The sequence below is a fragment of the Blennius ocellaris genome (genome assembly GCF_963422515.1).
Source record: "Blennius ocellaris genome assembly, chromosome: 17".
Classification (NCBI taxonomy): Eukaryota; Metazoa; Chordata; class Actinopteri; order Blenniiformes; family Blenniidae; genus Blennius; species Blennius ocellaris.
In genome coordinates, this window is record NC_137666.1 from 21,026,680 (window position 1) to 21,049,427 (window position 22,748).

The 22,748-nt window shown below is 48.4% G+C and overlaps 1 protein-coding gene across 2 annotated transcripts in view; it reads left to right on the top strand.

Annotated features, from left to right (window-relative positions):
- Positions 1–22,748, top strand: part of atrn (attractin) — a 143,712-nt gene that overhangs the window by 40,432 nt on the left and 80,532 nt on the right. For both annotated transcript variants that reach the window (XM_080513216.1, XM_080513217.1), the window contains exons 12-22: positions 907–1,124; positions 3,047–3,168; positions 3,338–3,476; positions 4,630–4,811; positions 8,592–8,811; positions 8,920–9,105; positions 9,614–9,859; positions 15,813–15,950; positions 17,286–17,379; positions 20,699–20,751; positions 22,481–22,575. In XM_080513216.1, coding sequence (XP_080369342.1) covers positions 907–1,124; positions 3,047–3,168; positions 3,338–3,476; positions 4,630–4,811; positions 8,592–8,811; positions 8,920–9,105; positions 9,614–9,859; positions 15,813–15,950; positions 17,286–17,379; positions 20,699–20,751; positions 22,481–22,575 — 1,693 coding nt within the window. The remainder of the gene's footprint in view (positions 1–906; positions 1,125–3,046; positions 3,169–3,337; positions 3,477–4,629; positions 4,812–8,591; positions 8,812–8,919; positions 9,106–9,613; positions 9,860–15,812; positions 15,951–17,285; positions 17,380–20,698; positions 20,752–22,480; positions 22,576–22,748) is intronic.

The window sequence follows — 22,748 nt, forward strand, 5'->3', positions numbered from 1 at the left end:
CTCCTCCCTCCCTCCTGATGTGCTCCTCCCCCTGATGTGCTCCTCCCTCCCTCCTGATGTGCTCCTCCGTCCAGCAGGAGTTCCTATGAAGAGGCAGTTTTGTGTGAATATCACAATTCGATTTGAAGAAAATAAAACATGTCCAGAACAGAGAAAAGTCAAACTGTTCCAATAAAGATTTCTGCTTGATGTTTGTCTGTTTGACGCTCTGATGCATCAATATTGTAGCTGAAACAAGCAAACGCCTTATTATTGGAAACAAACATTTCCTGGACAAAACAAGGTAGCAAACTCCCAACACGCTCTCTCTCCTCTCTGCTCTCACTCTCTCTCCTCCTCTCTGCTCTCTCTCTCCTCTCTGCTCTCACTCCTCTACTCTCCTCCTCTCTCCTCTTTGCTCTCACTCCTCTCTGCTCTCTCTCTCCTCTCTGCTCTCACTCTCTCTCCTCTCTGCTCTCACTCTCTCTCCTCTCTGCTCTCACTCTCTCTCCTCCTCTCTGCTCTCTCTCTCCTCTCTGCTCTCACTCCTCTACTCTCCTCCTCTCTCCTCTTTGCTCTCACTCCTCTCTGCTCTCTCACTCATCTGTTCTCTCGTTCCTCTGTTCTCTTGCTCATCTGTTCTCTCACAAAAATATCTAAAGAGAATAACTACAATTAAAACACATTTTTCAAACAATGAAGAATATAAGAACAAGACTATGGTAAATAAATGAGCAAAGTCTGTTTTCCCTGGAGCTCATTTACGACAAAATCACAGATTAAAAGATCACAATACTATTTTATGTAACGAAGTCTGTTTAATGGTGCAACTTGTGCTTGAATCTGATTGAAATCACATCAAAGTTCCAGTCCAGTGAGTGTCTGTCCCTGGAGTGTCCCCCTGACGCGGCGTCTTCCTCCCGGCAGCGTCATGTACGTGTTCGGGGGTTTCAACAGTCTGCTGCTCAGCGACGTCCTGCTCTACACGTCTCCCAGCTGCTCCGCCTTCTCCAGCGCCGCGTCCTGCGGCCAGACCTGGCCGGGCATCCACTGCGTGTGGAACGCCACCGCCGCCGCCTGCCTGCCCTGGGAGGGGGACGGCGCCGCTCTGGAACCGCCGCCGCCGTCCTGCACCGCCAGATCATGTAGGTCCCTCCACCGCCGCCACATTCCAATGCTGCGCTCGTACACGAGTGTTGGATCAGTTCACTGTTGTTTCAAAAAAAATCACGTGTGTATTTTAAAGTTGTATCACTGATTGTTCTCCAGTCTTCTGGTAATAACCAATAATACCAACCTAGAAATACATCTAATTTCTAATGTGGTAAACGCCAGAAAACTGAAGTTCTTTACTTTTATTTTCACAATTGGATAATGAGGCTTTTTTGAAGTTTTATTTTTAACGAATTGTTTCTGATTCTACAAAAATTTCCCTTGAGTAGCATTTTGTCTGTTCTTTATTATGGTCATTAACATAAATATTATAGCAACATTATAGCGGATTAATATCATGAAATTATTTCATTTATTCAGTTGATAGTCTCTTAAATGAAAACAGTTGCCGCAGCTCTGACTGTTTGGCGTGACGCTCTATTGCTATTTCACTAAACTCCTGTTTCTCCTGTTGCTGCTTCTGACGGCAGCATAAGTAACATTAGCATTGGTCTACAGCCACAATACCTCTGATGGATTAGCATCTGTGAATAAGTGTTAACCTGTAAGATGCTGTCTTCTGATTAGATTATAGAGCATCTTCCTCATTTAACATCAGATTATAGAGCATCTTCCTCCTCTAACATCAGATTATAGAGCATCTTCCTCCTCTAACATCAGATTATAGAGCATCTTCCTCCTCCAACATCAGATTATAGAGCATCTTCCTCCTCCAACATCAGATTATAGAGCATCTTCCTCCTCCAACATCAGATTATAGAGCATCTTCCTCCTCCAACATCAGATTATAGAGCATCTTCCTCCTCCAACATCAGATTATAGAGCATCTTCCTCCTCCAACATCAGATTATAGAGCATCTTCCTCCCCAACATCAGATTATAGAGCATCTCCCTCCCCCAACATCAGATTATAGAGCATATTCCTCCTCTCACATCCGATTATAGAGCATCTTCCTCCTCTCACATCCGATTATAGAGCATCTTCCTCCTCTCACATCAGATTATAGAGCATCTTCCTCCTCTCACATCCGATTATAGAGCATCTTCCTCCTCTCACATCCGATTATAGAGCATCTTCCTCCTCTCACATCCGATTATAGAGCATCTTCCTCCTCTCACATCCGATTATAGAGCACCTTCCTCCTCTAACATCAGATTATTGAGCACCTTCCTCCTCCAACATCAGATTATAGAGCATCTTCCTCCTCCAACATCAGATTATAGAGCATCTTCCTCCTCCAACATCAGATTATAGAGCATCTTCCTCCTCTAACATCAGATTATAGAGCATCTTCCTCTAGCATCAGATGTTACAGTCCCTTTCTCCCGCGGAGCTTCTGTTCCTCCAGACGTGGGGTTTCCTCAGTGTGCGTTGTACCCGTGTCACGTCAGCCACGGTTCCTCCTCAGATTGACTCAGTCTCATTTCGTGGTGTCGGCATCCATAGAAGAGCCGGCAGATGAGAAAAACCACCTGGAATATCTTTCAGGCTCACAAGATACCGAAAAGCTGCCGACTCGGGAGAAATGTTGAGAAAAACATCAGAAATACACAAGTTTCAAAGTCCAAACTCTCTGATCTGATGTGTGCAGGTGAAAGCAGCGATAGTTGAAACCTATGAAAACATCACCAGTTATAATGAAGAAAAAAATGATCCTGTTGAATCTAATTTGCGTCATAAATTGTGTATATTAGTAGTTTTGATCTCCTTCAAGTAAACGGCTCATTTCTCAATTGCTGCTTTCCACTTGTGTACAAACTTTGATGGAAACAAAAAGCAGGGAAACAACCCACAGTGGAAACTCTTCCTCAGATATCAGATTGCAGGTTCTTTCTTTCATGTGTAAAGTCGGCGTTTAACGGACCGGCGGTGTTCCGTGTTCTCCTCCTCCAGATGTGGACAGCGAGCGCTGTGACCAGTACACGGACTGCTACAGCTGCACGGCCAACACCAACGGCTGCCAGTGGTGTTCGGTCCAGTGTGTGTCTCTGGGGAGCAACTGCACCACCGCCGCGGTAAGGAGCGCCGCCCTGCTGGCCGCTTCACGTCTCCGTCCACCTTCAGAACCGCCTCGAATTCCGACATTTAATGCTCCAACAGAAGTTGATTCCACTGCAGCTTCTCACAGTTTTCCAGACACGTCGCCTCGTTTGAGCCTCACGTTCATTCCAACTCTTTGTTCAGGGGGCGATAGCGGAGTTTGACGTCTGCCCCAAAGATAACCCCTCATACGTGTGCAACAAGAAAACCAGCTGCAAGAGCTGCGCCGTGGACCAGAACTGTCAGTGGGAACCTCGGAACCAGGAGTGCATCTCACTGCCAGGTGACGGGAAGTCCGAGACGATGTTACATGAGGCAGTTCCAGTACCTTCAGTTCAGTCGTCCGTTTGAACTGTTTGTCTGCAGAAAAGTTGTTTTTTTATGGTAAAGTGTGGATGTAGAGCTATGATTGATTTGTTGATGTTGAATTGATTCCCTGAAACACTCAGCGATTGATTGTCGGCCATCATCTGTGGGAGAAATAGCTGCCAGTCGGTTACATGTCTGCCCCCTTGTGGGGAAATAGCGAAGCACGTTCATTTTTCTTTGGTGCGTTTTCTTTCAAATAAAAGGCAACAGAATATTTGACATTAAAGTAAGAAATGACTCCATTTTGCAAATGCAAACCAGTTCAAGCCACTGTGCGGTGTCTTATCGCTTGTATTGATCCACTGGATCTGAAACAGGCAGAATAGAAAGAGTATTTGATGCCATTGTATATAAATAAAACGGAATTGAAACGAAATTGTACGTATAAATGCAGAAACGGCGAAGAGACAGCAAGATAATTTATTTATTGCTTTCGCCACTTCAGACCTCTAAACCAGGGGTGACCACCCGACGGCTCCAGTGTGGCCAGAGCACCAAGATATTGGAAAAAATATCCAGGAAAACATAGGTTTTTGGAGTTTGAGTTGTTTTCTCTCCGGATATTTTACTGTAATTTGCACCAGTAGGTTTATTAAAATATCTCGACATTTGAGTAATACTCATTATATTTATTTTATTAAAAATATACTTATTTTATATATATATATATATATATATATATGGGTGTGTGTATATATATATATATATATATATATATATACTTTGCACCACATCTAAAAAAGATCAAATTTGAAGGTAATTATGAAGCTTTTTTACTGTTCCGCTCCTCTTCAGGAGCTGAACTAAAAACGCTGTTCCTGTGAATGAAATTGTAGAAACAGTGAAATAAAAAAAAAATAAAAAAAAAAAAAGAACCAGAGATTTGAGCAGATTGAGAAACATGCAGGAACCCAATTCTGTAATAAGAAACCGTCTGTCGGCCAAGTGTGGTTTGTAAACAAAATGTTCCCGTCAGTCAAGCCCGGGTTGGGAGAGAGAAAGGGAAGCCCGCGCCGGGACGTGTTCGGCCTCTCGTAGTGAACCGCCTTGTGCTCCCTGCGTTCCAGAAAACGTGTGCGGCGAAAGTTGGCACCTGGTGGGGAACTCCTGCCTGAAGTTCATCACGGCCAAAGACTCGTACGACAACGCCAAGCTGGCCTGCCGGAGCCACAACGCCGTCCTCGCCTCGCTCACCACGCAGAAGAAGGTGGACTTCGTCCTGAAGGAGCTGCAGATCATGAGTGTGGTGGTGAGAGAGGAGGAGGAGGAGGAGGAGGAGGAGGAGGAGGAGGAGGAGGAGGAGGAGGAGGAGGAGGAGGAGGAGGAGGAGGAGGAAGCATATTATGACTAATTATCAGATAGGATAAATTTTAATATTCTCCTCGGGGGGGAATCAGGTCGTCTGACTCGCAGTGAAAGTGATGCTGATAAGACGTGGAATTCTCAGCGCTGGAGATTACAAGAGATAATTACAGAGCGCAGATCACATCGGAAACAAGACTGACGAGAACTAAATTAGTGGAATTTGCGAGGACGGGCAGTGGAGACGGTCTCATTGGGCAGATTGTCGTGTAGAACAGAGGATGATTGAGACGATGGAAAAATACAGCGAACGTCCCCCCACAGAAATCACTTTTGGTTTCTCTCGTTATCAGAGCCTTATGAGCAGGAAGTGAGCGACTGTTCAGCTGGAGCCCCGTGGCGTCTTGATTCTGGACGGCTTCTGGTCAGATCCTCTTGAGTTCTGCACCAGCGAGTCTCAAACCAAAGTTCCCGTCAAGCCTTCTTTTCCCCAGAACTCGGGAAGCTGCAGACGATGGGCTGAAGCAAAGTGAAATCCTCCCCGTCCGCAGGACTGAAAACTCACTTTTCTCTCCGGCCCTGGTCCGACTCGCACCTGCTGTTCTGAGTTTCTCATCTCCAGAAAGAGGCTGTGATTTGTTGCTATTTAAACTATCAGGGCCTCGTTTTTCTATTGTGAGGGAAGCTCAAATTTCACTTTTATTGCCTTTAATGAAGTTGGTATATTTAATAAGAAATTGTAATAGATTATAATTAAAAACAGTCCATTGCTTTGCTCGTCACCTTCCAGCAGTTGTTGCATGTTCTGTCCACTAGAGGGGAACAAGACTCAAGGAGAAAACAATATCTTTAATATTACAACACTTTTGACTAATAATATATTTAAGCAGAATCTGATGAACTTTTCCAATATACATTTTTATGAATACCGTAAATAATTGATCCAGAGGATTTTGGACCTTTTTCAATAAAAATGTGAGAGCCGTTCGATATAAACGTTCATCTAATTAGTTTTTACTGTTTTGAATTTGAGATTATGACGTTAAACCGTGTTTATCGTCATACATTTTGTGACGATTTTCCATTTCTGTTCTCATTCCCATCTTTCCCACGGGGCCATCTACTGGCCAATCTCAGGAATCACATGAGAACGCGACACGTGGGGATCAGTTTAAATCCTCGATATTTACATTGCAGAGTTTTATATGACCCTGTGCGGATGGGAAGTGTGCACTCTGTGGTTCAATTCCTTGCTCAAGGACACTTTGACCTCTTCTCGGGGGCAGACGGGGGAATTGAACCTGCAACAGGTTGTTCAGGAGGTTTACTGATTCTACACTGTGCAACACGACATGCTGGAGCTCAGGAGGCTGACGTGACTTCAGATGACCTTCGACCTTGTTTTGAACCAATGAACTGATCGAAGGAGAAGCTGCTGGAATGAAGTCGATCGGAGTTGTTGAGACGAACAGAATGTTTCAGTCTGAGTCCAGAGTAGGTCTGCTCACTGAATGTAATTGTAATGTTGATGAGGATCTTTGCTCCAGACGATCTCAGAATTCGTCTGCAGGAGGAAAAAGGACGATGTTGTAGAGTGGATGAACGGGAGTCGGAGGCAAGGAACTCCAAACTTTCTCCTCCATGAATCCACACTTCTCAGTAACTCTTCTTTTCTCTCTCTCTCTCCAACATGAGAGCGCAGCGCCCCCGCCTCTACAAAATAAAGTTCCACCACTGTGGTGATCAGTTAAGGTCATGATTCACCCAGTTACTATGGGGCGGTGGGGAACTTTATTTTGAAGAGAGGAAGTAGTTTTGTTGTTCCAGCGTGTGTGAAGCTCCGTTGGAGAGACGAGAGAAAGAAAGAGGGAAAAGAAAAGCGTTTGTGAGAAGTGTGTTGGAATGGAGGATAAAGTTTGGAGTTCTTTGCTGAACACGTCGCCTCCGACTCCCGTTCATCGGCTCTACACCTCCAACATTTTATTTTGGAAAAATTTATCAAAGTATTTATGTTGAAGTATATCTACCACTTGTTGTATTTTATTTCTAATTATTTTTTACATATTTTTTTATATATAATTTTTTTATTTATAATTTTATTTATTTATTGTTTTCAAAAGGTTGAATGCAGTACAACAGTAAATTTTTTACTACTACATTACAAGATATTTTTATATATTTAACAGGAGACTTTAATTTTTTACGTGAAATAAATGCTGTTCCAGATTCAAAGACATAATCGTGTAAATAATCCTGATTAAGAATTGTTTGTCCGTAATGGAGCAGCTCCAGTCCAGAGTAAAAAGTGTGCCGTTGAGTGTGTAATCACACTAACTGCTCACCCTTTAAATCACACTCCCGCCGTCACTTCTGACCCTGAAGCCAAACGGGACATAAATATGAAGGCAGAGCCACATTTTCAGTTCCGCTGGATTGAAGGAGCCCCTGTGTCTTTCTGTGGTTAATGTTAGCGTGTGGATGGAGAGTCTGTCCTCTGGTTTCATACAGAGACTGTAAAGCACGACCTCACAGGGCCTCTCCTCGCGCTCTATCGACCGTTTCCAGACGGGGAAGGAGTCGATCCCGCAGATGGACTTAAATCCTGACGCTACAGTCATTCGTCTCTCGGCCCAGAGCGACTGCGCTCTTTTTTTGTTTACAGCGCTCATTGATTACAGATTACAGATTACAGATTACTCCTCCCGTCCAGGGAAGGAGAGGCGCTGCCCGGTCCGTTCGCGGGATGAAAAATCACTGTGACGTTTCCCCGTCTTTGTTTCATAAAAACACAGCAATGTTGCGTTTTCTGAAAGAAAATCAAAAGGGTTATGGGATAGCTTCTCATCAGGTGTTGCATTACCTGTCAGTGAGTTGTGACTGTTTTGTTTTTTTTCAAATGATGACTACACATCCTGCAATAGAAACCCGTTTTCATATTCTCTTGCTATCCAGACGTTTCTGCAGAGAATATAAAAGAACGTGGCATCAGAAGCTCCAATTTACCTGAAATACATTTTTTAGGGCGAAAGAGTAATATGAATTCTGTCCAGTAGGTGGCGGTGGCAAGCCGCTTTCTCTTCTTCGACAAACTCGCTGTACAATCTTCTGGTACTTCGTTTACTTCTCTTCAAAGTTTGTGATTTTAAGTAAGTTTGTGAGCTGCGAGTTGAAAATGTGTATTTGAGAATTCAGTTAATCAAACTTTGTTTTTGTTTGTCTCACTGAATAAATTAATTAGATTTTTAAAAAAAATTTTTTTTGACATAGTGGCGTAAAGTTAGAATAATGAGCTCACCGGTGGTAAGTCGTTTGCTATCGGTATGATGTGGCGTCGTTGTCCTTAGCAATTTCCGTTTATTGCGATGTCTCAACAAACGGTCTGATAACTTTTGTTCTTATTTGGAAAGTGCATCGTCTGCGTCATCGACATTGTTCCCGTCTGAAAATGTAATTTGTAGATTTGTTCGTGTGGGAGTGTTTTGCTGAAAATAGTCATTTCCAGCACTTAAAGGCAACAAAAAACTGATAAGTCTTTTCCTAATTCGCTGAGGGCAAATTATGAGTCATTGGTTATGAGTCGTTCCCGGTCCAGGTCCTCTTTTGAAACAGTTCAACAGTGGGCTCATTGTGGTCCTGGTCCAGGTCCTGGTCCAGGTCCGGCTGCCATGTTGAGCGAGCGGCCAGAGGAAGCGTCTCGTGTTCAGTGTGTGACGTTGTGTGTTGCCAGTACAAGGCCACGGTGACGCCCTGGGTGGGCCTGAGGAAGATCAACGTGTCGTACTGGTGCTGGGAGGACATGTCTCCGTTCACCAACACCACGCTGCAGTGGCTGCCCGGCGAGCCCAGCGACGCCGGCTTCTGCGGCTACCTGGCCGAGCCGGCGTCCAGCGGCCTGAAGGCTCAGACCTGCATCAACCCGGTGAACGGCAGCCTGTGTGAGAGGCCAGGTGAGGGTCGCTCCCCGGGGAGGCTCTGTGACCCCCTCCACGCCTCGGTAGTGAGTGACGTCTCCCTCTCTCTCTCTCTCTCTCTCTCTCTCTCTCTCGCTGGTCCAGCCAACCACAGCGCCAAGCAGTGCCGGACGCCGTGCGCCATGCGCACCACCTGCAGCGAGTGCACCAGCAGCAGCTCGGAGTGCATGTGGTGCAGCAACATGAAGCAGTGCGTCGACTCCAACGCATACGTGGCGTCCTTCCCCTTCGGACAGTGCATGGAGTGGTACACCATGAACACGTGTCCACGTAAGAGCCCCGCCCTCCTCCTGCTCCCACGACCGCTTTACCGCAGTCAAAATGACAACACATGGATAAAACAGTCATTTTATTTTATTTTTTTATAGAAACTTTTCATCGATAAGAATAGCAATGTAAAACGCTAAAAGTAAAACTGGTGGTAAAAATCTGAAGGAGACAAAAAAGTTTACTTTTGACTTTACTTTTACTTTGTGGTGAGCACCAGTTGATTAATATGAAGTCCATTTCCGTGTGTGAATGTCTCGCCAGCAGAAGACAAATAAACACGTAAATATAAAAGATGCAATTTGGAACTAATGTCTGAAGCTGGATAAAATACAACTAAATGCTGAAAAAAAAAAAAAAAATGTTTTACTATATCATTTTCAAAGGAAAAAAAGCTGAACATACAAAAAGAACCAAGACAGAAGATCAAATCTTGAGGCAAGATAAGACGAGGCTTGCTCTGGGTTCTGGATGTGTTCTAACGTTTCCCGTGTGGTTGCTTCCTGTGCAGCGGAGAACTGCTCCGGGTATCGAACCTGTGGCCAGTGTCTGGACCAGCCGGGGTGCGGCTGGTGCACCGACCCCAGCAACACGGGCAGAGGCCAGTGCATCGAGGGCTCGTACCGGGGACCCTTCCAGACCTCGGTCCCGGCCCCGTCCACCCTGCCTGGCCTGCCGGCCGGACCGCACCCCGCCCTCAACGCCAGCATGTGTCCCAACGAGGCCAAGTACAACTGGTCCTTCATCCACTGCCCCGGTAACCGCCTCCGCTGCACCACGCTCTCACTCCTGCACCACGCTCACACTCCTGCACCACGTTCACACTCCTGCACCACGTTCACACTCCTGCACCACGTTCACACTCCTGCACCACGTTCACACTCCTTCACCACGCTCACACTCCTGCACCACGCTCACACTGCTGCACCACGTTCACACTCCTGCACCACGCTCACACTCCTGCACCACGCTCACACTCCTGCACCACGCTCACACTCCTGCACCACGTTCACACTCCTGCACCACGCTCACACTCACACTCCTGCACCACGCTCACACTCCTGCACCACGCTCACACTCCTTCACCACGCTCACACTCCTGCACCACGCTCACACTCCTGCACCACGTTCACACTCCTTCACCACGCTCACACTCCTGCACCACATTCACACTCCTGCACCACGCTCACACTCCTGCACCACGCTCACACTCCTGCACCACGCTCACACTCCTGCACCACGCTCACACTCACACTCCTGCACCACGCTCACACTCCTGCACCACGCTCACACTCCTGCACCACGCTCACACTCCTTCACCACGCTCACACTCCTGCACCACGCTCACACTCCTGCACCACGCTCACACTCCTGCACCACGTTCACACTCCTTCACCACGCTCACACTCCTGCACCACGCTCACACTCCTGCACCACGCTCACACTCCTGCACCACGCTCACACTCCTGCACCACGCTCACACTCCTGCACCACGCTCACACTCCTGCACCACGTTCACACTCCTGCACCACGCTCACACTCCTGCACCACGTTCACACTCCTTCACCACGTTCACACTCCTTCACCACGTTCACACTCCTGCACCACGCTCTCACTCCTGCACCACGCTCACACTCCTGCACCACGCTCACACTCCTGCACCACGCTCACACTCCTGCACCACGTTCACACTCCTGCACCACGCTCACACTCACACTCCTGCACCACGCTCACACTCCTGCACCACGCTCACACTCCTTCACCACGCTCACACTCCTGCACCACGCTCACACTCCTGCACCACGTTCACACTCCTTCACCACGCTCACACTCCTGCACCACATTCACACTCCTGCACCACGCTCACACTCCTGCACCACGCTCACACTCCTGCACCACGCTCACACTCCTGCACCACGCTCACACTCACACTCCTGCACCACGCTCACACTCCTGCACCACGCTCACACTCCTGCACCACGCTCACACTCCTTCACCACGCTCACACTCCTGCACCACGCTCACACTCCTGCACCACGCTCACACTCCTGCACCACGTTCACACTCCTGCACCACGTTCACACTCCTTCACCACGCTCACACTCCTGCACCACGCTCACACTCCTGCACCACGCTCACACTCCTGCACCACGCTCACACTCCTGCACCACGCTCACACTCCTGCACCACGTTCACACTCCTGCACCACGCTCACACTCCTGCACCACGTTCACACTCCTTCACCACGTTCACACTCCTTCACCACGTTCACACTCCTGCACCACGCTCACACTCCTGCACCACGCTCACACTCCTGCACCACGCTCACACTCCTGCACCACGCTCACACTCACACTCCTGCACCACGCTCACACTCCTGCACCACGCTCACACTCCTGCACCACGCTCACACTCCTGCACCACGCTCACACTCACACTCCTGCACCACGCTCACACTCCTGCACCACGCTCACACTCCTGCACCACGTTCACACTCCTGCACCACGTTCACACTCCTTCACCACGTTCACACTCCTGCACCACGTTCACACTCCTGCACCACGCTCACACTCCTGCACCACGCTCACACTCCTGCACCACGCTCACACTCCTGCACCACGCTCACACTCCTGCACCACGCTCACACTCCTGCACCACGCTCACACTCCTGCACCACGCTCACACTCCTGCACCACGCTCACACTCCTGCACCACGCTCACACTCCTGCACCACGCTCACACTCCTGCACCACGTTCACACTCCTGCACCACGTTCACACTCCTTCACCACGTTCACACTCCTGCACCACGCTCACACTCCTGCACCACGCTCACACTCCTGCACCACGCTCACACTCACACTCCTGCACCACGCTCACACTCCTGCACCACGCTCACACTCCTGCACCACGCTCACACTCCTGCACCACGCTCACACTCACACTCCTGCACCACGCTCACACTCCTGCACCACGCTCACACTCCTGCACCACGTTCACACTCCTGCACCACGTTCACACTCCTTCACCACGTTCACACTCCTACACCACGCTCACACTCCTGCACCACGCTCACACTCCTGCACCACGCTCACACTCCTGCACCACGCTCACACTCCTGCACCACGCTCACACTCCTGCACCACGCTCACACTCCTGCACCACGCTCACACTCCTGCACCACGCTCACACTCCTGCACCACGCTCACACTCACACTCCTGCACCACGCTCACACTCCTGCACCACGCTCACACTCCTGCACCACGCTCACACTACTGCACCACGTTCGCACTCCTGCACCACGTTCACACTCCTGCACCACGTTCACACTACTGCACCACGTTCACACTCCTGCACCACGCTCACACTCCTGCACCACGCTCACACTCCTGCACCACGCTCACACTCCTGCACCACGCTCACACTCCCGCACCACGCTCACACTCCCGCACCACGCTCACACTCCTGCACCACGTTCACACTCCTGCACCACGCTCACACTCCTGCACCACGTTCACACTCCTGCACCACGCTCACACTCCTGCACCACACTCACACTCCTGCACCACGTTCACACTCCTGCACCACGCTCACACTCCTGCACCACGTTCACACTCCTTCACCACGTTCACACTCCTGCACCACGCTCACACTCCTGCACCACGCTCACCCTCCTGCACCACGCTCACCCTCCTGCACCACGCTCACACTCCTGCACCACGCTCACACTCACACTCCTGCACCACGCTCACACTCCTGCACCACGCTCACACTCCTGCACCACGCTCACACTCCTTCACCACGCTCACACTCCTGCACCACGCTCACACTCCTGCACCACGCTCACACTCCTGCACCACGTTCACACTCCTTCACCACGCTCACACTCCTGCACCACGCTCACACTCCTGCACCACGCTCACACTCCTGCACCACGTTCACACTCCTGCACCACGCTCACACTCACACTCCTGCACCACGCTCACACTCACACTCCTGCACCACGCTCACACTCCTGCACCACGCTCACACTCCTGCACCACGCTCACACTCCTGCACCACGCTCACACTGCTGCACCACGTTCACACTCCTGCACCACGCTCACACTCCTGCACCACGTTCACACTCCTGCACCACGCTCTCACTCCTGCACCACGCTCACACTCCTGCACCACGCTCACACTCCTGCACCACGCTCACACTCCTGCACCACGCTCACACTACTGCACCACGTTCACACTCCTGCACCACGTTCACACTCATGCACCACGTTCACACTACTGCACCACGTTCACACTACTGCACCACGCTCACACTCCTGCACCACGCTCACACTCCTGCACCACGCTCTCACTCCTGCACCACGCTCACACTCCTGCACCACGCTCACACTCCTGCACCACGCTCTCACTCCTGCACCACGCTCACACTCCTGCACCACGCTCACACTCCTGCACCACGCTCTCACTCCTGCACCACGCTCACACTCCTGCACCACGCTCACACTCACTCCTGCACCACGCTCACACTCACTCCTGCACCACGCTCACACTCCTCCACCACGTTCACACTCCTGCACCACGCTCTCACTCCTGCACCACGCTCACACTCCTGCACCACACTCACACTCCTGCACCACGCTCACACTCCTGCACCACGCTCTCACTCCTGCACCACGCTCTCACTCCTGCACCACGCTCACACTCCTGCACCACGCTCACACTCACTCCTGCACCACGCTCACACTCCTGCACCACGTTCACACTCCTGCACCACGCTCTCACTCCTGCACCACGCTCTCACTCCTGCACCACGCTCACACTCCTGCACCACGCTCACACTCCTGCACCACGCTCACACTCCTGCACCACGCTCACACTCACTCCTGCACCACGCTCACACTCCTGCACCACGTTCACACTCCTGCACCACGCTCACACTCCTGCACCACGCTCACACTCCTTCACCACGTTCTCACTCCTGCACCACGCTCTCACTCCTGCACCACGCTCACACTCCTGCACCACGTTCACACTCCTGCACCACGTTCACACTCCTGCACCACGCTCACACCCCTGCACCACGCTCACACTCCTCCACCACGCTCACACTCCTGCACCACGTTCACACTCCTGCACCACGCTCTCACTCCTGCACCACGTTGACACTCCTGCACCACGCTCTCACTCCTGCACCACGTTCACACCCCTGCACCACGCTCACACTCCTGCACCACGCTCCTCCAGGCTGCACCACATTCACACGCTACTTTCTGCTCTCACTCGTTGTCACCGGAGCTAAAGGATGAAGGTTTTTCTGTCGGTGACAGAGTCTCATTTCATCTCATCAAGGTCGTCTGCCTTTTGTGTGCCGATGACAGAGTTGCAGCAGCTCAGGCTCATCAGATTTAAAGGAAAAAAGGATTTCTTGGTGGAGTCTTTAGAGGCTGAACTTTACGCTGACCTCACAGCGACCAATAATCAGATTCTAAGAGATTAAGTGAACAATCCTTTGATTCAGTATTTGTATCCACCGTACGCTGGTAATGAATCCTTTGAGTTGCATTCACAAAATGTGTTGACTGAAGGTTGTTTTCCAGCAGTTGCTTCATGTTGTGATGTGAGAACTATAATTGTTGCGGCTCTGAAAGGGTTAACAGACCTTTCTCCGCGATTGGGTGTCAGACTCCTCGCTGATATGAAAGAAATCACAGATCAATACAGCAGCAGTGGAGGCGCTGAGCTGCGGATAAAGGGGAAGATAAACACGGCTGTTAACAATGGAAATGCAATGTCCATCCTGTATTAACCCTTTGAGGTTTATAACGCGTCTTGTCTCCACGATTCAGAGCGAGCAGGAGTCGGTACCCGACAGGGAAACCGAGCTTTTCTTTTACTGGCCACAGTGGCGACGTCAGGATAAAATCTCCCCGCTGACATCTTTACTGCAACTTTTATGTGTCGGACTGAAAAAAAAAATAAAGATTATTTATTAGCTATAGAAATTGCTTGTATGGTTTGAAACGCCTCAAAATGTAAATGTTGTAGTGAAAATATCTATCAAAAAAGATTAATTAAAGGTATAGTGGAGGATTTTCTTCTTCCGGGTGGATCATCAAAATAACTGGTCCTCCCAATTGTCAATCATTCTGGTGATGTATGACGTAAGGCCGTCGTACGTGCTCGTCCCTGCGCGCAGCTCACTGACTCCACACGGTTCTCATCATGGCGGTGGCCGACCCGACGCATTATTCTCGGACATTTATACACAGTTTCACCCCCTCTGGTGCAAATCTTCTTGTAAAGTGAGCTTATGTGAGCGATGCCGACTTGTGACTTGTAAACAGAGCGTGCACGAGGAGAACTGGGCTCGTCACGTCTCTCGCACGCGTTTTAGTAGGCGTTCCGTCTCGGGATCAGGTACAGCGTTGCGCATGCGCATTTTTTTTCAAACGGTGGAGAGGGCGGTTCTTTCCTAAAATTCCTGAAAATCCTCCTGTATACCTTTAAATGTCTTTTAAAAGACTTTAAGTGAAGAAAATGACCTTTTATGTAATTTTTTTTAATGACACTGGAAGGTTTTTCATCCTCTCACAACTACTTCGGGAAAACATTTGCCTTTTTTCTCAACACAAATGCTGCAGCGACTGTAAATTTAACGTGTGTGTGTGTGTGTGTGTGTGTGTGCGTGTGTGTGTGTTCTCCCGCAGCCTGTCAGTGTAACGGTCACAGTCAGTGTGTCAACGACAGCGTGTGTGAGAAGTGCGAGGACCTGACCACCGGCCGCCACTGCGAGAGCTGCATATCCGGTTTCTACGGCGACCCCACCAACGGAGGCACCTGCCAGCGTGAGTATCCTTCATCCTCCTCCTCCTCCTCCTCCTCCTCATCCTCAGAGAAACCCCGTGTTCTCCAGAGAACCGGCGTGTTTGGATCTCGGCTGGGTCCTTCTGGATTATTCTGATAGTTGAGAGTTTGGATGGGTGTGGTCACGCCCTGGTTTTGCCCCTCCTCCTGGTGACACCAGCTCAACGCCTCACCACCTCATCCATCTCTCCGCGGTCGGGTAATTAGCAGCTCGGGTAATTAACAGCGCGCGTTGCTAAACGGTCGTAAACTTTGAGGGCACCGTGAGCGGATCTTAAAACGCTCCGCAGACGTTTGAGTCATTTAGAAATGATGGACGGTGTTCAAGCAGAGGATGGTCGACGTTAACCTTTGTGTGGGCGGATTAAAACGCTGGATTCTACCGAAGCTTCCTCCAGCGTCACCTCACAGTCACACCGAGCTCCTGAGGGGGGGGGCGCCGTGGGACGGCCGCTCCACTTCACACCCCGTCACTTCTACACATGTCCAGGAGCCAAACTGGGACAAAAAAGGAACCCAGTTTAACTCCGATTTTCTTTGTTAACAGTGTTTCTGCTTTTTGCTTTGACTTCTCAAACTTCAATCGTGTTTTCTGAGATTCTGGATGTTTTTCACACTTTCAACTTCAGCTTAGAGTGAAGTGTAACAAGAGATCGAGCATAGAAAGAACAGATAAGTCCATACTTCAAAGTACATTTAAATAAGTGAAATGTATTTTTCTTTGTGGCATTATTCAAATATTGTGATTCAGACTTTCAGGAGAAATTACAGTAAATGTTAAATGCAGTAAAGAGCGAATATTTGAATTTATTTTAATGTTTTAGAACTGGGTGCTTTTGCGTTAAAAGCTATAAAATGTGAATTATCCTGAAGGTGTTGAGGTTTACAGTCTGTTTGACCTGATTTGTGTGTAAATGGAAACTTTGAATCCTGAATTGTTAAACGATAATCCGACGATACACAGTTTTCAAATATGTTTGGAATTTATTAAATCTAGAAATGTCACTTTTTGTAGGTAGAAAAGAATATTGAAAACTTCCTTATTGACAAAATACTTATCTTACTGTCCTACAATACAATGTGATATTTCCAGAAGTGGAAGGTCAAACTCATGTTAAGTTCCGGGGCAGCAAACGCTCCAATTTCCTCTGGAGTTGGTTTCCTTTTCTTTTCCTTCTCCTTTGTTCTTTTATAAGAGGTGGAATTTAGCTCCGTCTATCATGTCGTGTGTCTAAATGTATTTCTTAATTAAAATGCTCTTTTATGAACTACTAAAAGATCAAATGTATTCTAATAGTTTGTGTTTCTCTGCACAGCCTGTAAGTGCAACGGCCACGCCAGCGTCTGCAACCCCAGCAATGGGAAGTGCTTCTGCACCACCAAGGGCATTAAAGGGGATCGATGCCACCTGTGAGTCTTACTTTCACCGTTTTACCCCCATATTACTCCGGTTTCACCTTTCTATTACCCGTTTTACCCTGTTCTACCCTCTGTTTTACCCCATTTCCGCTGTTTGACCCAGTTTTCTACCCTCTTCTACCCATTTCCCCCTGTTTCCACCCAGTTTTAGTATATTTCCTTTCTACATTGCCGTGTTTTACCCAGTCTTACCCTTTTTTACCCTGTTCTACCCTAGTTTTACCCCGTTTTAACCTCAGTTTGACCCTGTTCTACCCCGGTTTTACCCGGATCTACCCTGGTTTTACCCTGATCTATCCTGGTTTTACTCTGTTCTACCCTGGTTTTACCTTGGTTGACCCTCAGTTTCACCCTGTTCTATCCTGGTTCTATCCTGGTTCTATCCTGGTTCTACCCTCAGTTCTACCCTCAGTTCTACCCTGGTCTTACCCTGGTTCTACCCTGGTTCTACCCTGGTTCTACCCTGGTTCTACCCTGGTTCTACCCTCAGTTTGACCCTGTTCTACCCTCAGTTTGACCCTGTTCTACCCTGGTTCTGCCCTGTTCTACTCTGGTTTTACCCTGTTCTACCCTGGTTTTACCCTGTTCTACCCCGGTTTTACCCTGTTCTACCCTGGTTTTACCCTGTTATACCCTGGTTCTACCCTGTTCTACCCTCAGTTCTACCCTGGTCTTACCCTGTTCTGTCCTGGTTCTACCCTGTTCTGTCCTGGTTCTACCCTGTTCTACCCTCAGTTTGACCCTGTTCTGCCCTGGTTCTACCCTGTTCTACCCTCAGTTTGACCCTGTTCTGCCCTGGTTCTACCCTGTTCTACCCTCAGTTTGACCCTGTTCTACCCTGGTTCTACCCTGTTCTACCCTGGTTTTACCCTGTTCTACCCCGGTTTTACCCTGTTCTACCCCGGTTTTACCCTGGTCTTACCCTGTTCTACCCTCAGTTTGACCCTGTTCTGCCCTGGTTCTACCCTGTTCTACCCTCAGTTTGACCCTGTTCTGCCCTGGTTCTACCCTGTTCTACCCTCAGTTTGACCCTGTTCTGCCCTGGTTCTACCCTGTTCTACCCTCAGTTTGACCCTGTTCTACCCTGGTTCTACCCTGTTCTACCCTGGTTTTACCCTGTTCTACCCCGGTTTTACCCTGTTCTACCCTGGTTTTACCCTGGTCTTACCCTGTTCTACCCTGGTTTTACCCTGGTCTTACCCTGTTCTACCCTGGTTTTACCCTGTTCTACCCCGGTTTTACCCTGTTCTACCCTGGTTTTACCCTGGTCTTACCCTGTTCTACCCTCAGTTTGACCCTGTTCTGCCCTGGTTCTACCCTGTTCTACCCTCAGTTTGACCCTGTTCTGCCCTGGTTCTACCCTGTTCTACCCTCAGTTTGACCCTGTTCTGCCCTGGTTCTACCCTGTTCTACCCTCAGTTTGACCCTGTTCTACCCTGGTTCCTGTCCTGTTCTACCCTGTTCTACCCTTTTCTACCCTGTTCTACCCTGGTTTTACCCTGTTCTACCCTGGTTTTACCCTGTTCTACCCTGTTCTACCCTGGTTTTACCCTGTTCTACCCCGGTTTTACCCTGTTCTACCCTGTTCTACCCTCAGTTCTACCCTGGTCTAACCCTGTTCTGCCCTGGTTCTACCCTGTTCTACCCTCAGTTTGACCCTGTTCTGCCCTGGTTCTACCCTGTTCTACCCTCAGTTCTACCCTGGTCTTACCCTGGTTCTACCCTGGTTCTACCCTGTTCTGCCCTGGTTCTGCCCTGGTTCTACCCTCAGTTTGACCCTGTTTCCCCTCGCCTGCCTGCAGCAGTCTGCTGTTTCAGCGTCATCCGTCACCCTGAGTGCCTCCCCTTCATACACTTATTTTCTTTATCTCTGTCCAGTCAGAGCATTATTTTCCTGTAGCGGTACATTTAGCATTTTTCTGCGGTTGGGCGGCCGTGTGAGCTCCGGCAGGCCGATCAGAGGGGGGATCTCTGCTCTCCGCGGGGGGTCTGGAGCCGCTCTGATAACCCGGCTTTATCGGACAGTTTGAGGATCGATGTGGCTGCTGCGGACTTATCTCCTGTGTAAACACCGGGCAGCGCATCGACATCCACTGGAGGATTTATTGTAATTTAAGAGTAGCATCATGCATCTAAAGCGTCTGATGAATGAATAATGAATGAGTAATGGTGCTCTTTTGTGGATTGAAACCTTAAAATCAGTTTATTGGAGAAAAGTTCCCATATGTGGAGAAAACCTGCAAAGTCGATGAAGCGCTTCATGTTTTTTACTCTTTAAAAGTGTAGCTCCTCAAAGATCTGCGAGGCCACACGTTAAGATGATTTCCATAACGGCTTCTCCGTGTTTTTCCTCCTGCTCAGTGTAGCCGCAGCTGTTCATTAGTGCTCGCAGCCATATTTTACTACTTATCTCAACCCCGTCCTTCATTATCATCCGACTCCCCAAAACCCATTAAAAAGTCCACGCAAAGTTTCTCCAGTGACTGAAAATAAAGCTTATTTTAGTCAACTTTTTACACACGTTCACATCTTCTCTCGGTTTTGTCATCACTTCGTCAATATAAAATATGTAGATCGACTGTTTTCAGTCCAGTTTTTCCTCCATAATTTTTATTATTTGGGTGAAAACCTTTTTTTTTTTTTTTTTTTTTTTTTTAATGATTGAAGCGTGACATGTTATGTCAATATAATTTGAACTAGAACTAAAACCAGGTTGTGAACCGTCACAAATCAAATCTGATAATGAACTTTTCCTGATTTATTCCACTTTTTCTTTTTTTAATCAAACATTTTGTCAAACTTACAAGAACGTTTGAGTTCTCATGAGAGAAATCTGATTGATTTGAGTCCTAATCAATACCATTGTGTGCTTTATGTCCTCTATGGTATTTAAATGAATTAATTATTCCACAAACGGCTTTAGAAACATGAGATATTCTGCTCCTAAATAGAATTTCAAATCAGGCACGTGCAAAAAAAACAAAACATGGCAAGCCTTAAATAAATAATATTGATGACTTCTTACTCCTTTTAAAGAGGAAACAGTTTGTTGCTTCTTTTTCATCTTCGTATACATATCAAATAAAACATGACATTTTATTCTTACTTTTTTTTTTGTGTGTCTGGTGTTAATCAATGATCTGCCTGCAGGTCAGGAAATAAACTTCTGACGCTTTAAAATCTGTTCAGGCTTTTATATAAATAACAGATTTTACTTTTTCATTTTTATTTATTTTTTTGCATCTTGTTTGTGTTTTTATCTGAATGTTTATTCATTAATGAACTGTTTTTTTTTTCCTCTCCGTTTCAGGTGTGAAGTGGAAAATCGATATCAGGGCAACCCGCTGAAAGGGACCTGCTACTGTAAGTGTCTGTCTGTCTGTCTGTCTGTCTGTCTGTCTGTCTGTCTGTCTGTCTGTCTGTCTGTCTGTCTGTCTGCCTGCCTGCCTGCCTGCCTGCCTGCCTGCCTGCCTGCCTGCCTGTCTGTCTGTCTGTCTGTCTGTCTGTCTGTCTGTCTGTCTGTCTGTCTGCCTGCCTGCCTGCCTGCCTGCCTGCCTGTCTGTCTGTCTGTCTGTCTGTCTGTCTGTCTGTCTGTCTGTCTGTCTGTCTGTCTGTCTGTCTGTCTGTCTGTCTGTCTGCCTGCCTGCCTGCCTGCCTGCCTGCCTGCCTGCCTGCCTGCCTGCCTGCCTGCCTGCCTGCCTGTCTGTCTGTCTGTCTGTCTGTCTGTCTGTCTGCCTGCCTGCCTGCCTGCCTGCCTGCCTGTCTGTCTGTCTGTCTGTCTGTCTGTCTGTCTGTCTGTCTGTCTGTCTGTCTGTCTGTCTGTCTGTCTGTCTGTCTGTGTAAAGTGATGAAGCGTTTCTCGTCTCTTTCCTCATTGTGACTGTGATCATGTGACTGTGATGATGGGGGATTAAATCAGGAGATATTGATAAATCCAATGGTGGGTTAATAATCTGTTGGATTATTGCTGACTCACCCTCACGCGGTTAAAGGCTCATCTTGTTGGTTTCTGTTGATTTTCTGACTAAATGTTCGCTCTGATTCGTCACTTTTCTTTGTATCGTTTCACGATCGAGCAGTTTTGACCCCGATCTGCTACAGTCGGCGGATTAATTTGAGCGCAACTAAATGAAACTGTTGCGTTGATGTGAAGTTAAGCTTTCAGTGATGAGATGTTCTTCAGATTGAAGGTTGGTCACTTCAGCGTGGGACTGCTGGTTGGATAAACAACCTGCAGATCAATTAGTGCTTCAAATGCACACGATTCTTTTTACAGACACTTTGTACGTGAGGTGATGAAGAACATGGTGAAATGTTAAATGAAGCCTGTGACGAGCAGGAACGTGTGATTTACAGTTTCCAGACGATCACATCTGCAGCTTGTAGCAGAACTTCCTCTAATCTTAATCTGGACAGTCTGGAACCTGCAGCTCCGGAAAAACACTTAAATTAGAAAACTGTTGAACAGGAAACTAAACTTCAGAAGGCTGACTTTCAAACCATTCTTATTCTCCTCCTCCTCCTCCTCCTCCTCCTCCTCCTCCTCCTGGTCTTCCTCCTATTCCTCTTCCTCCTGGTCTTCCTCCTATTCCTCTTCCTTCTCCTCTTCTTCCTCCTCCTCCTCCTCCTCCTCCTCCTCCTCCTCCTCCTCCTCCTCCTCATCTTCCTCCTATTCCTCTTCCTTCTCTTCTTCCTCCTCCTCCTCATCCTTCTCCTTCTCTTCTTCCTTCTCCTCTCCCTCCTCCTCCGCCTCTTCTTCCTCCTGGTCTTCCTCCTATTCCTCTTCCTTCTCCTTCTCTTCTTCCTTCTCCTCTTCCTCCTCTTTCTCCTCTCCCTCCTCCTCCTCCTCCTCTTCTTCCTCCTGGTCTTCCTCCTATTCCTCTTCCTTCTCTTCTTCCTTCTCCTCCTCCTCCTCCTCCTGGTCTTCCTCCTCCTCCTCATCCTCCTCCTCCTCATCCTCCTCCTCCTCCTCTTCCTTCTCCTTCTCTTCTTCCTCGTCTTTCTCTTCCTCTTCCTCATCTTCTTCCTCCACCTCTCCCCCCTTCCCTTCCTCCTCCTCCTCCTCTTCCTCCTCCTCCTCCTCCTCCTCCAGACACGCTCCTCATCGACTACCAGTTCACCTTCAGCCTCTCTCAGGAGGACGACCGTCATTACACCGCCATCAACTTCGTGGCGACTCCGGAGGAGGTAAAGAGGGCGTCATAAATACAAATACATCAGAAGATGAGTAACTCCTGTTTATAATGTCTCCAGAAACGTGAAGTAAAAATCAGTTCTGATTATTGATCACTCAGAATTTCAGTAAAACTCTTGAAAAGGGGCATCCAGTGTAGTAAAACTGTTTAATAATATGTTACGAC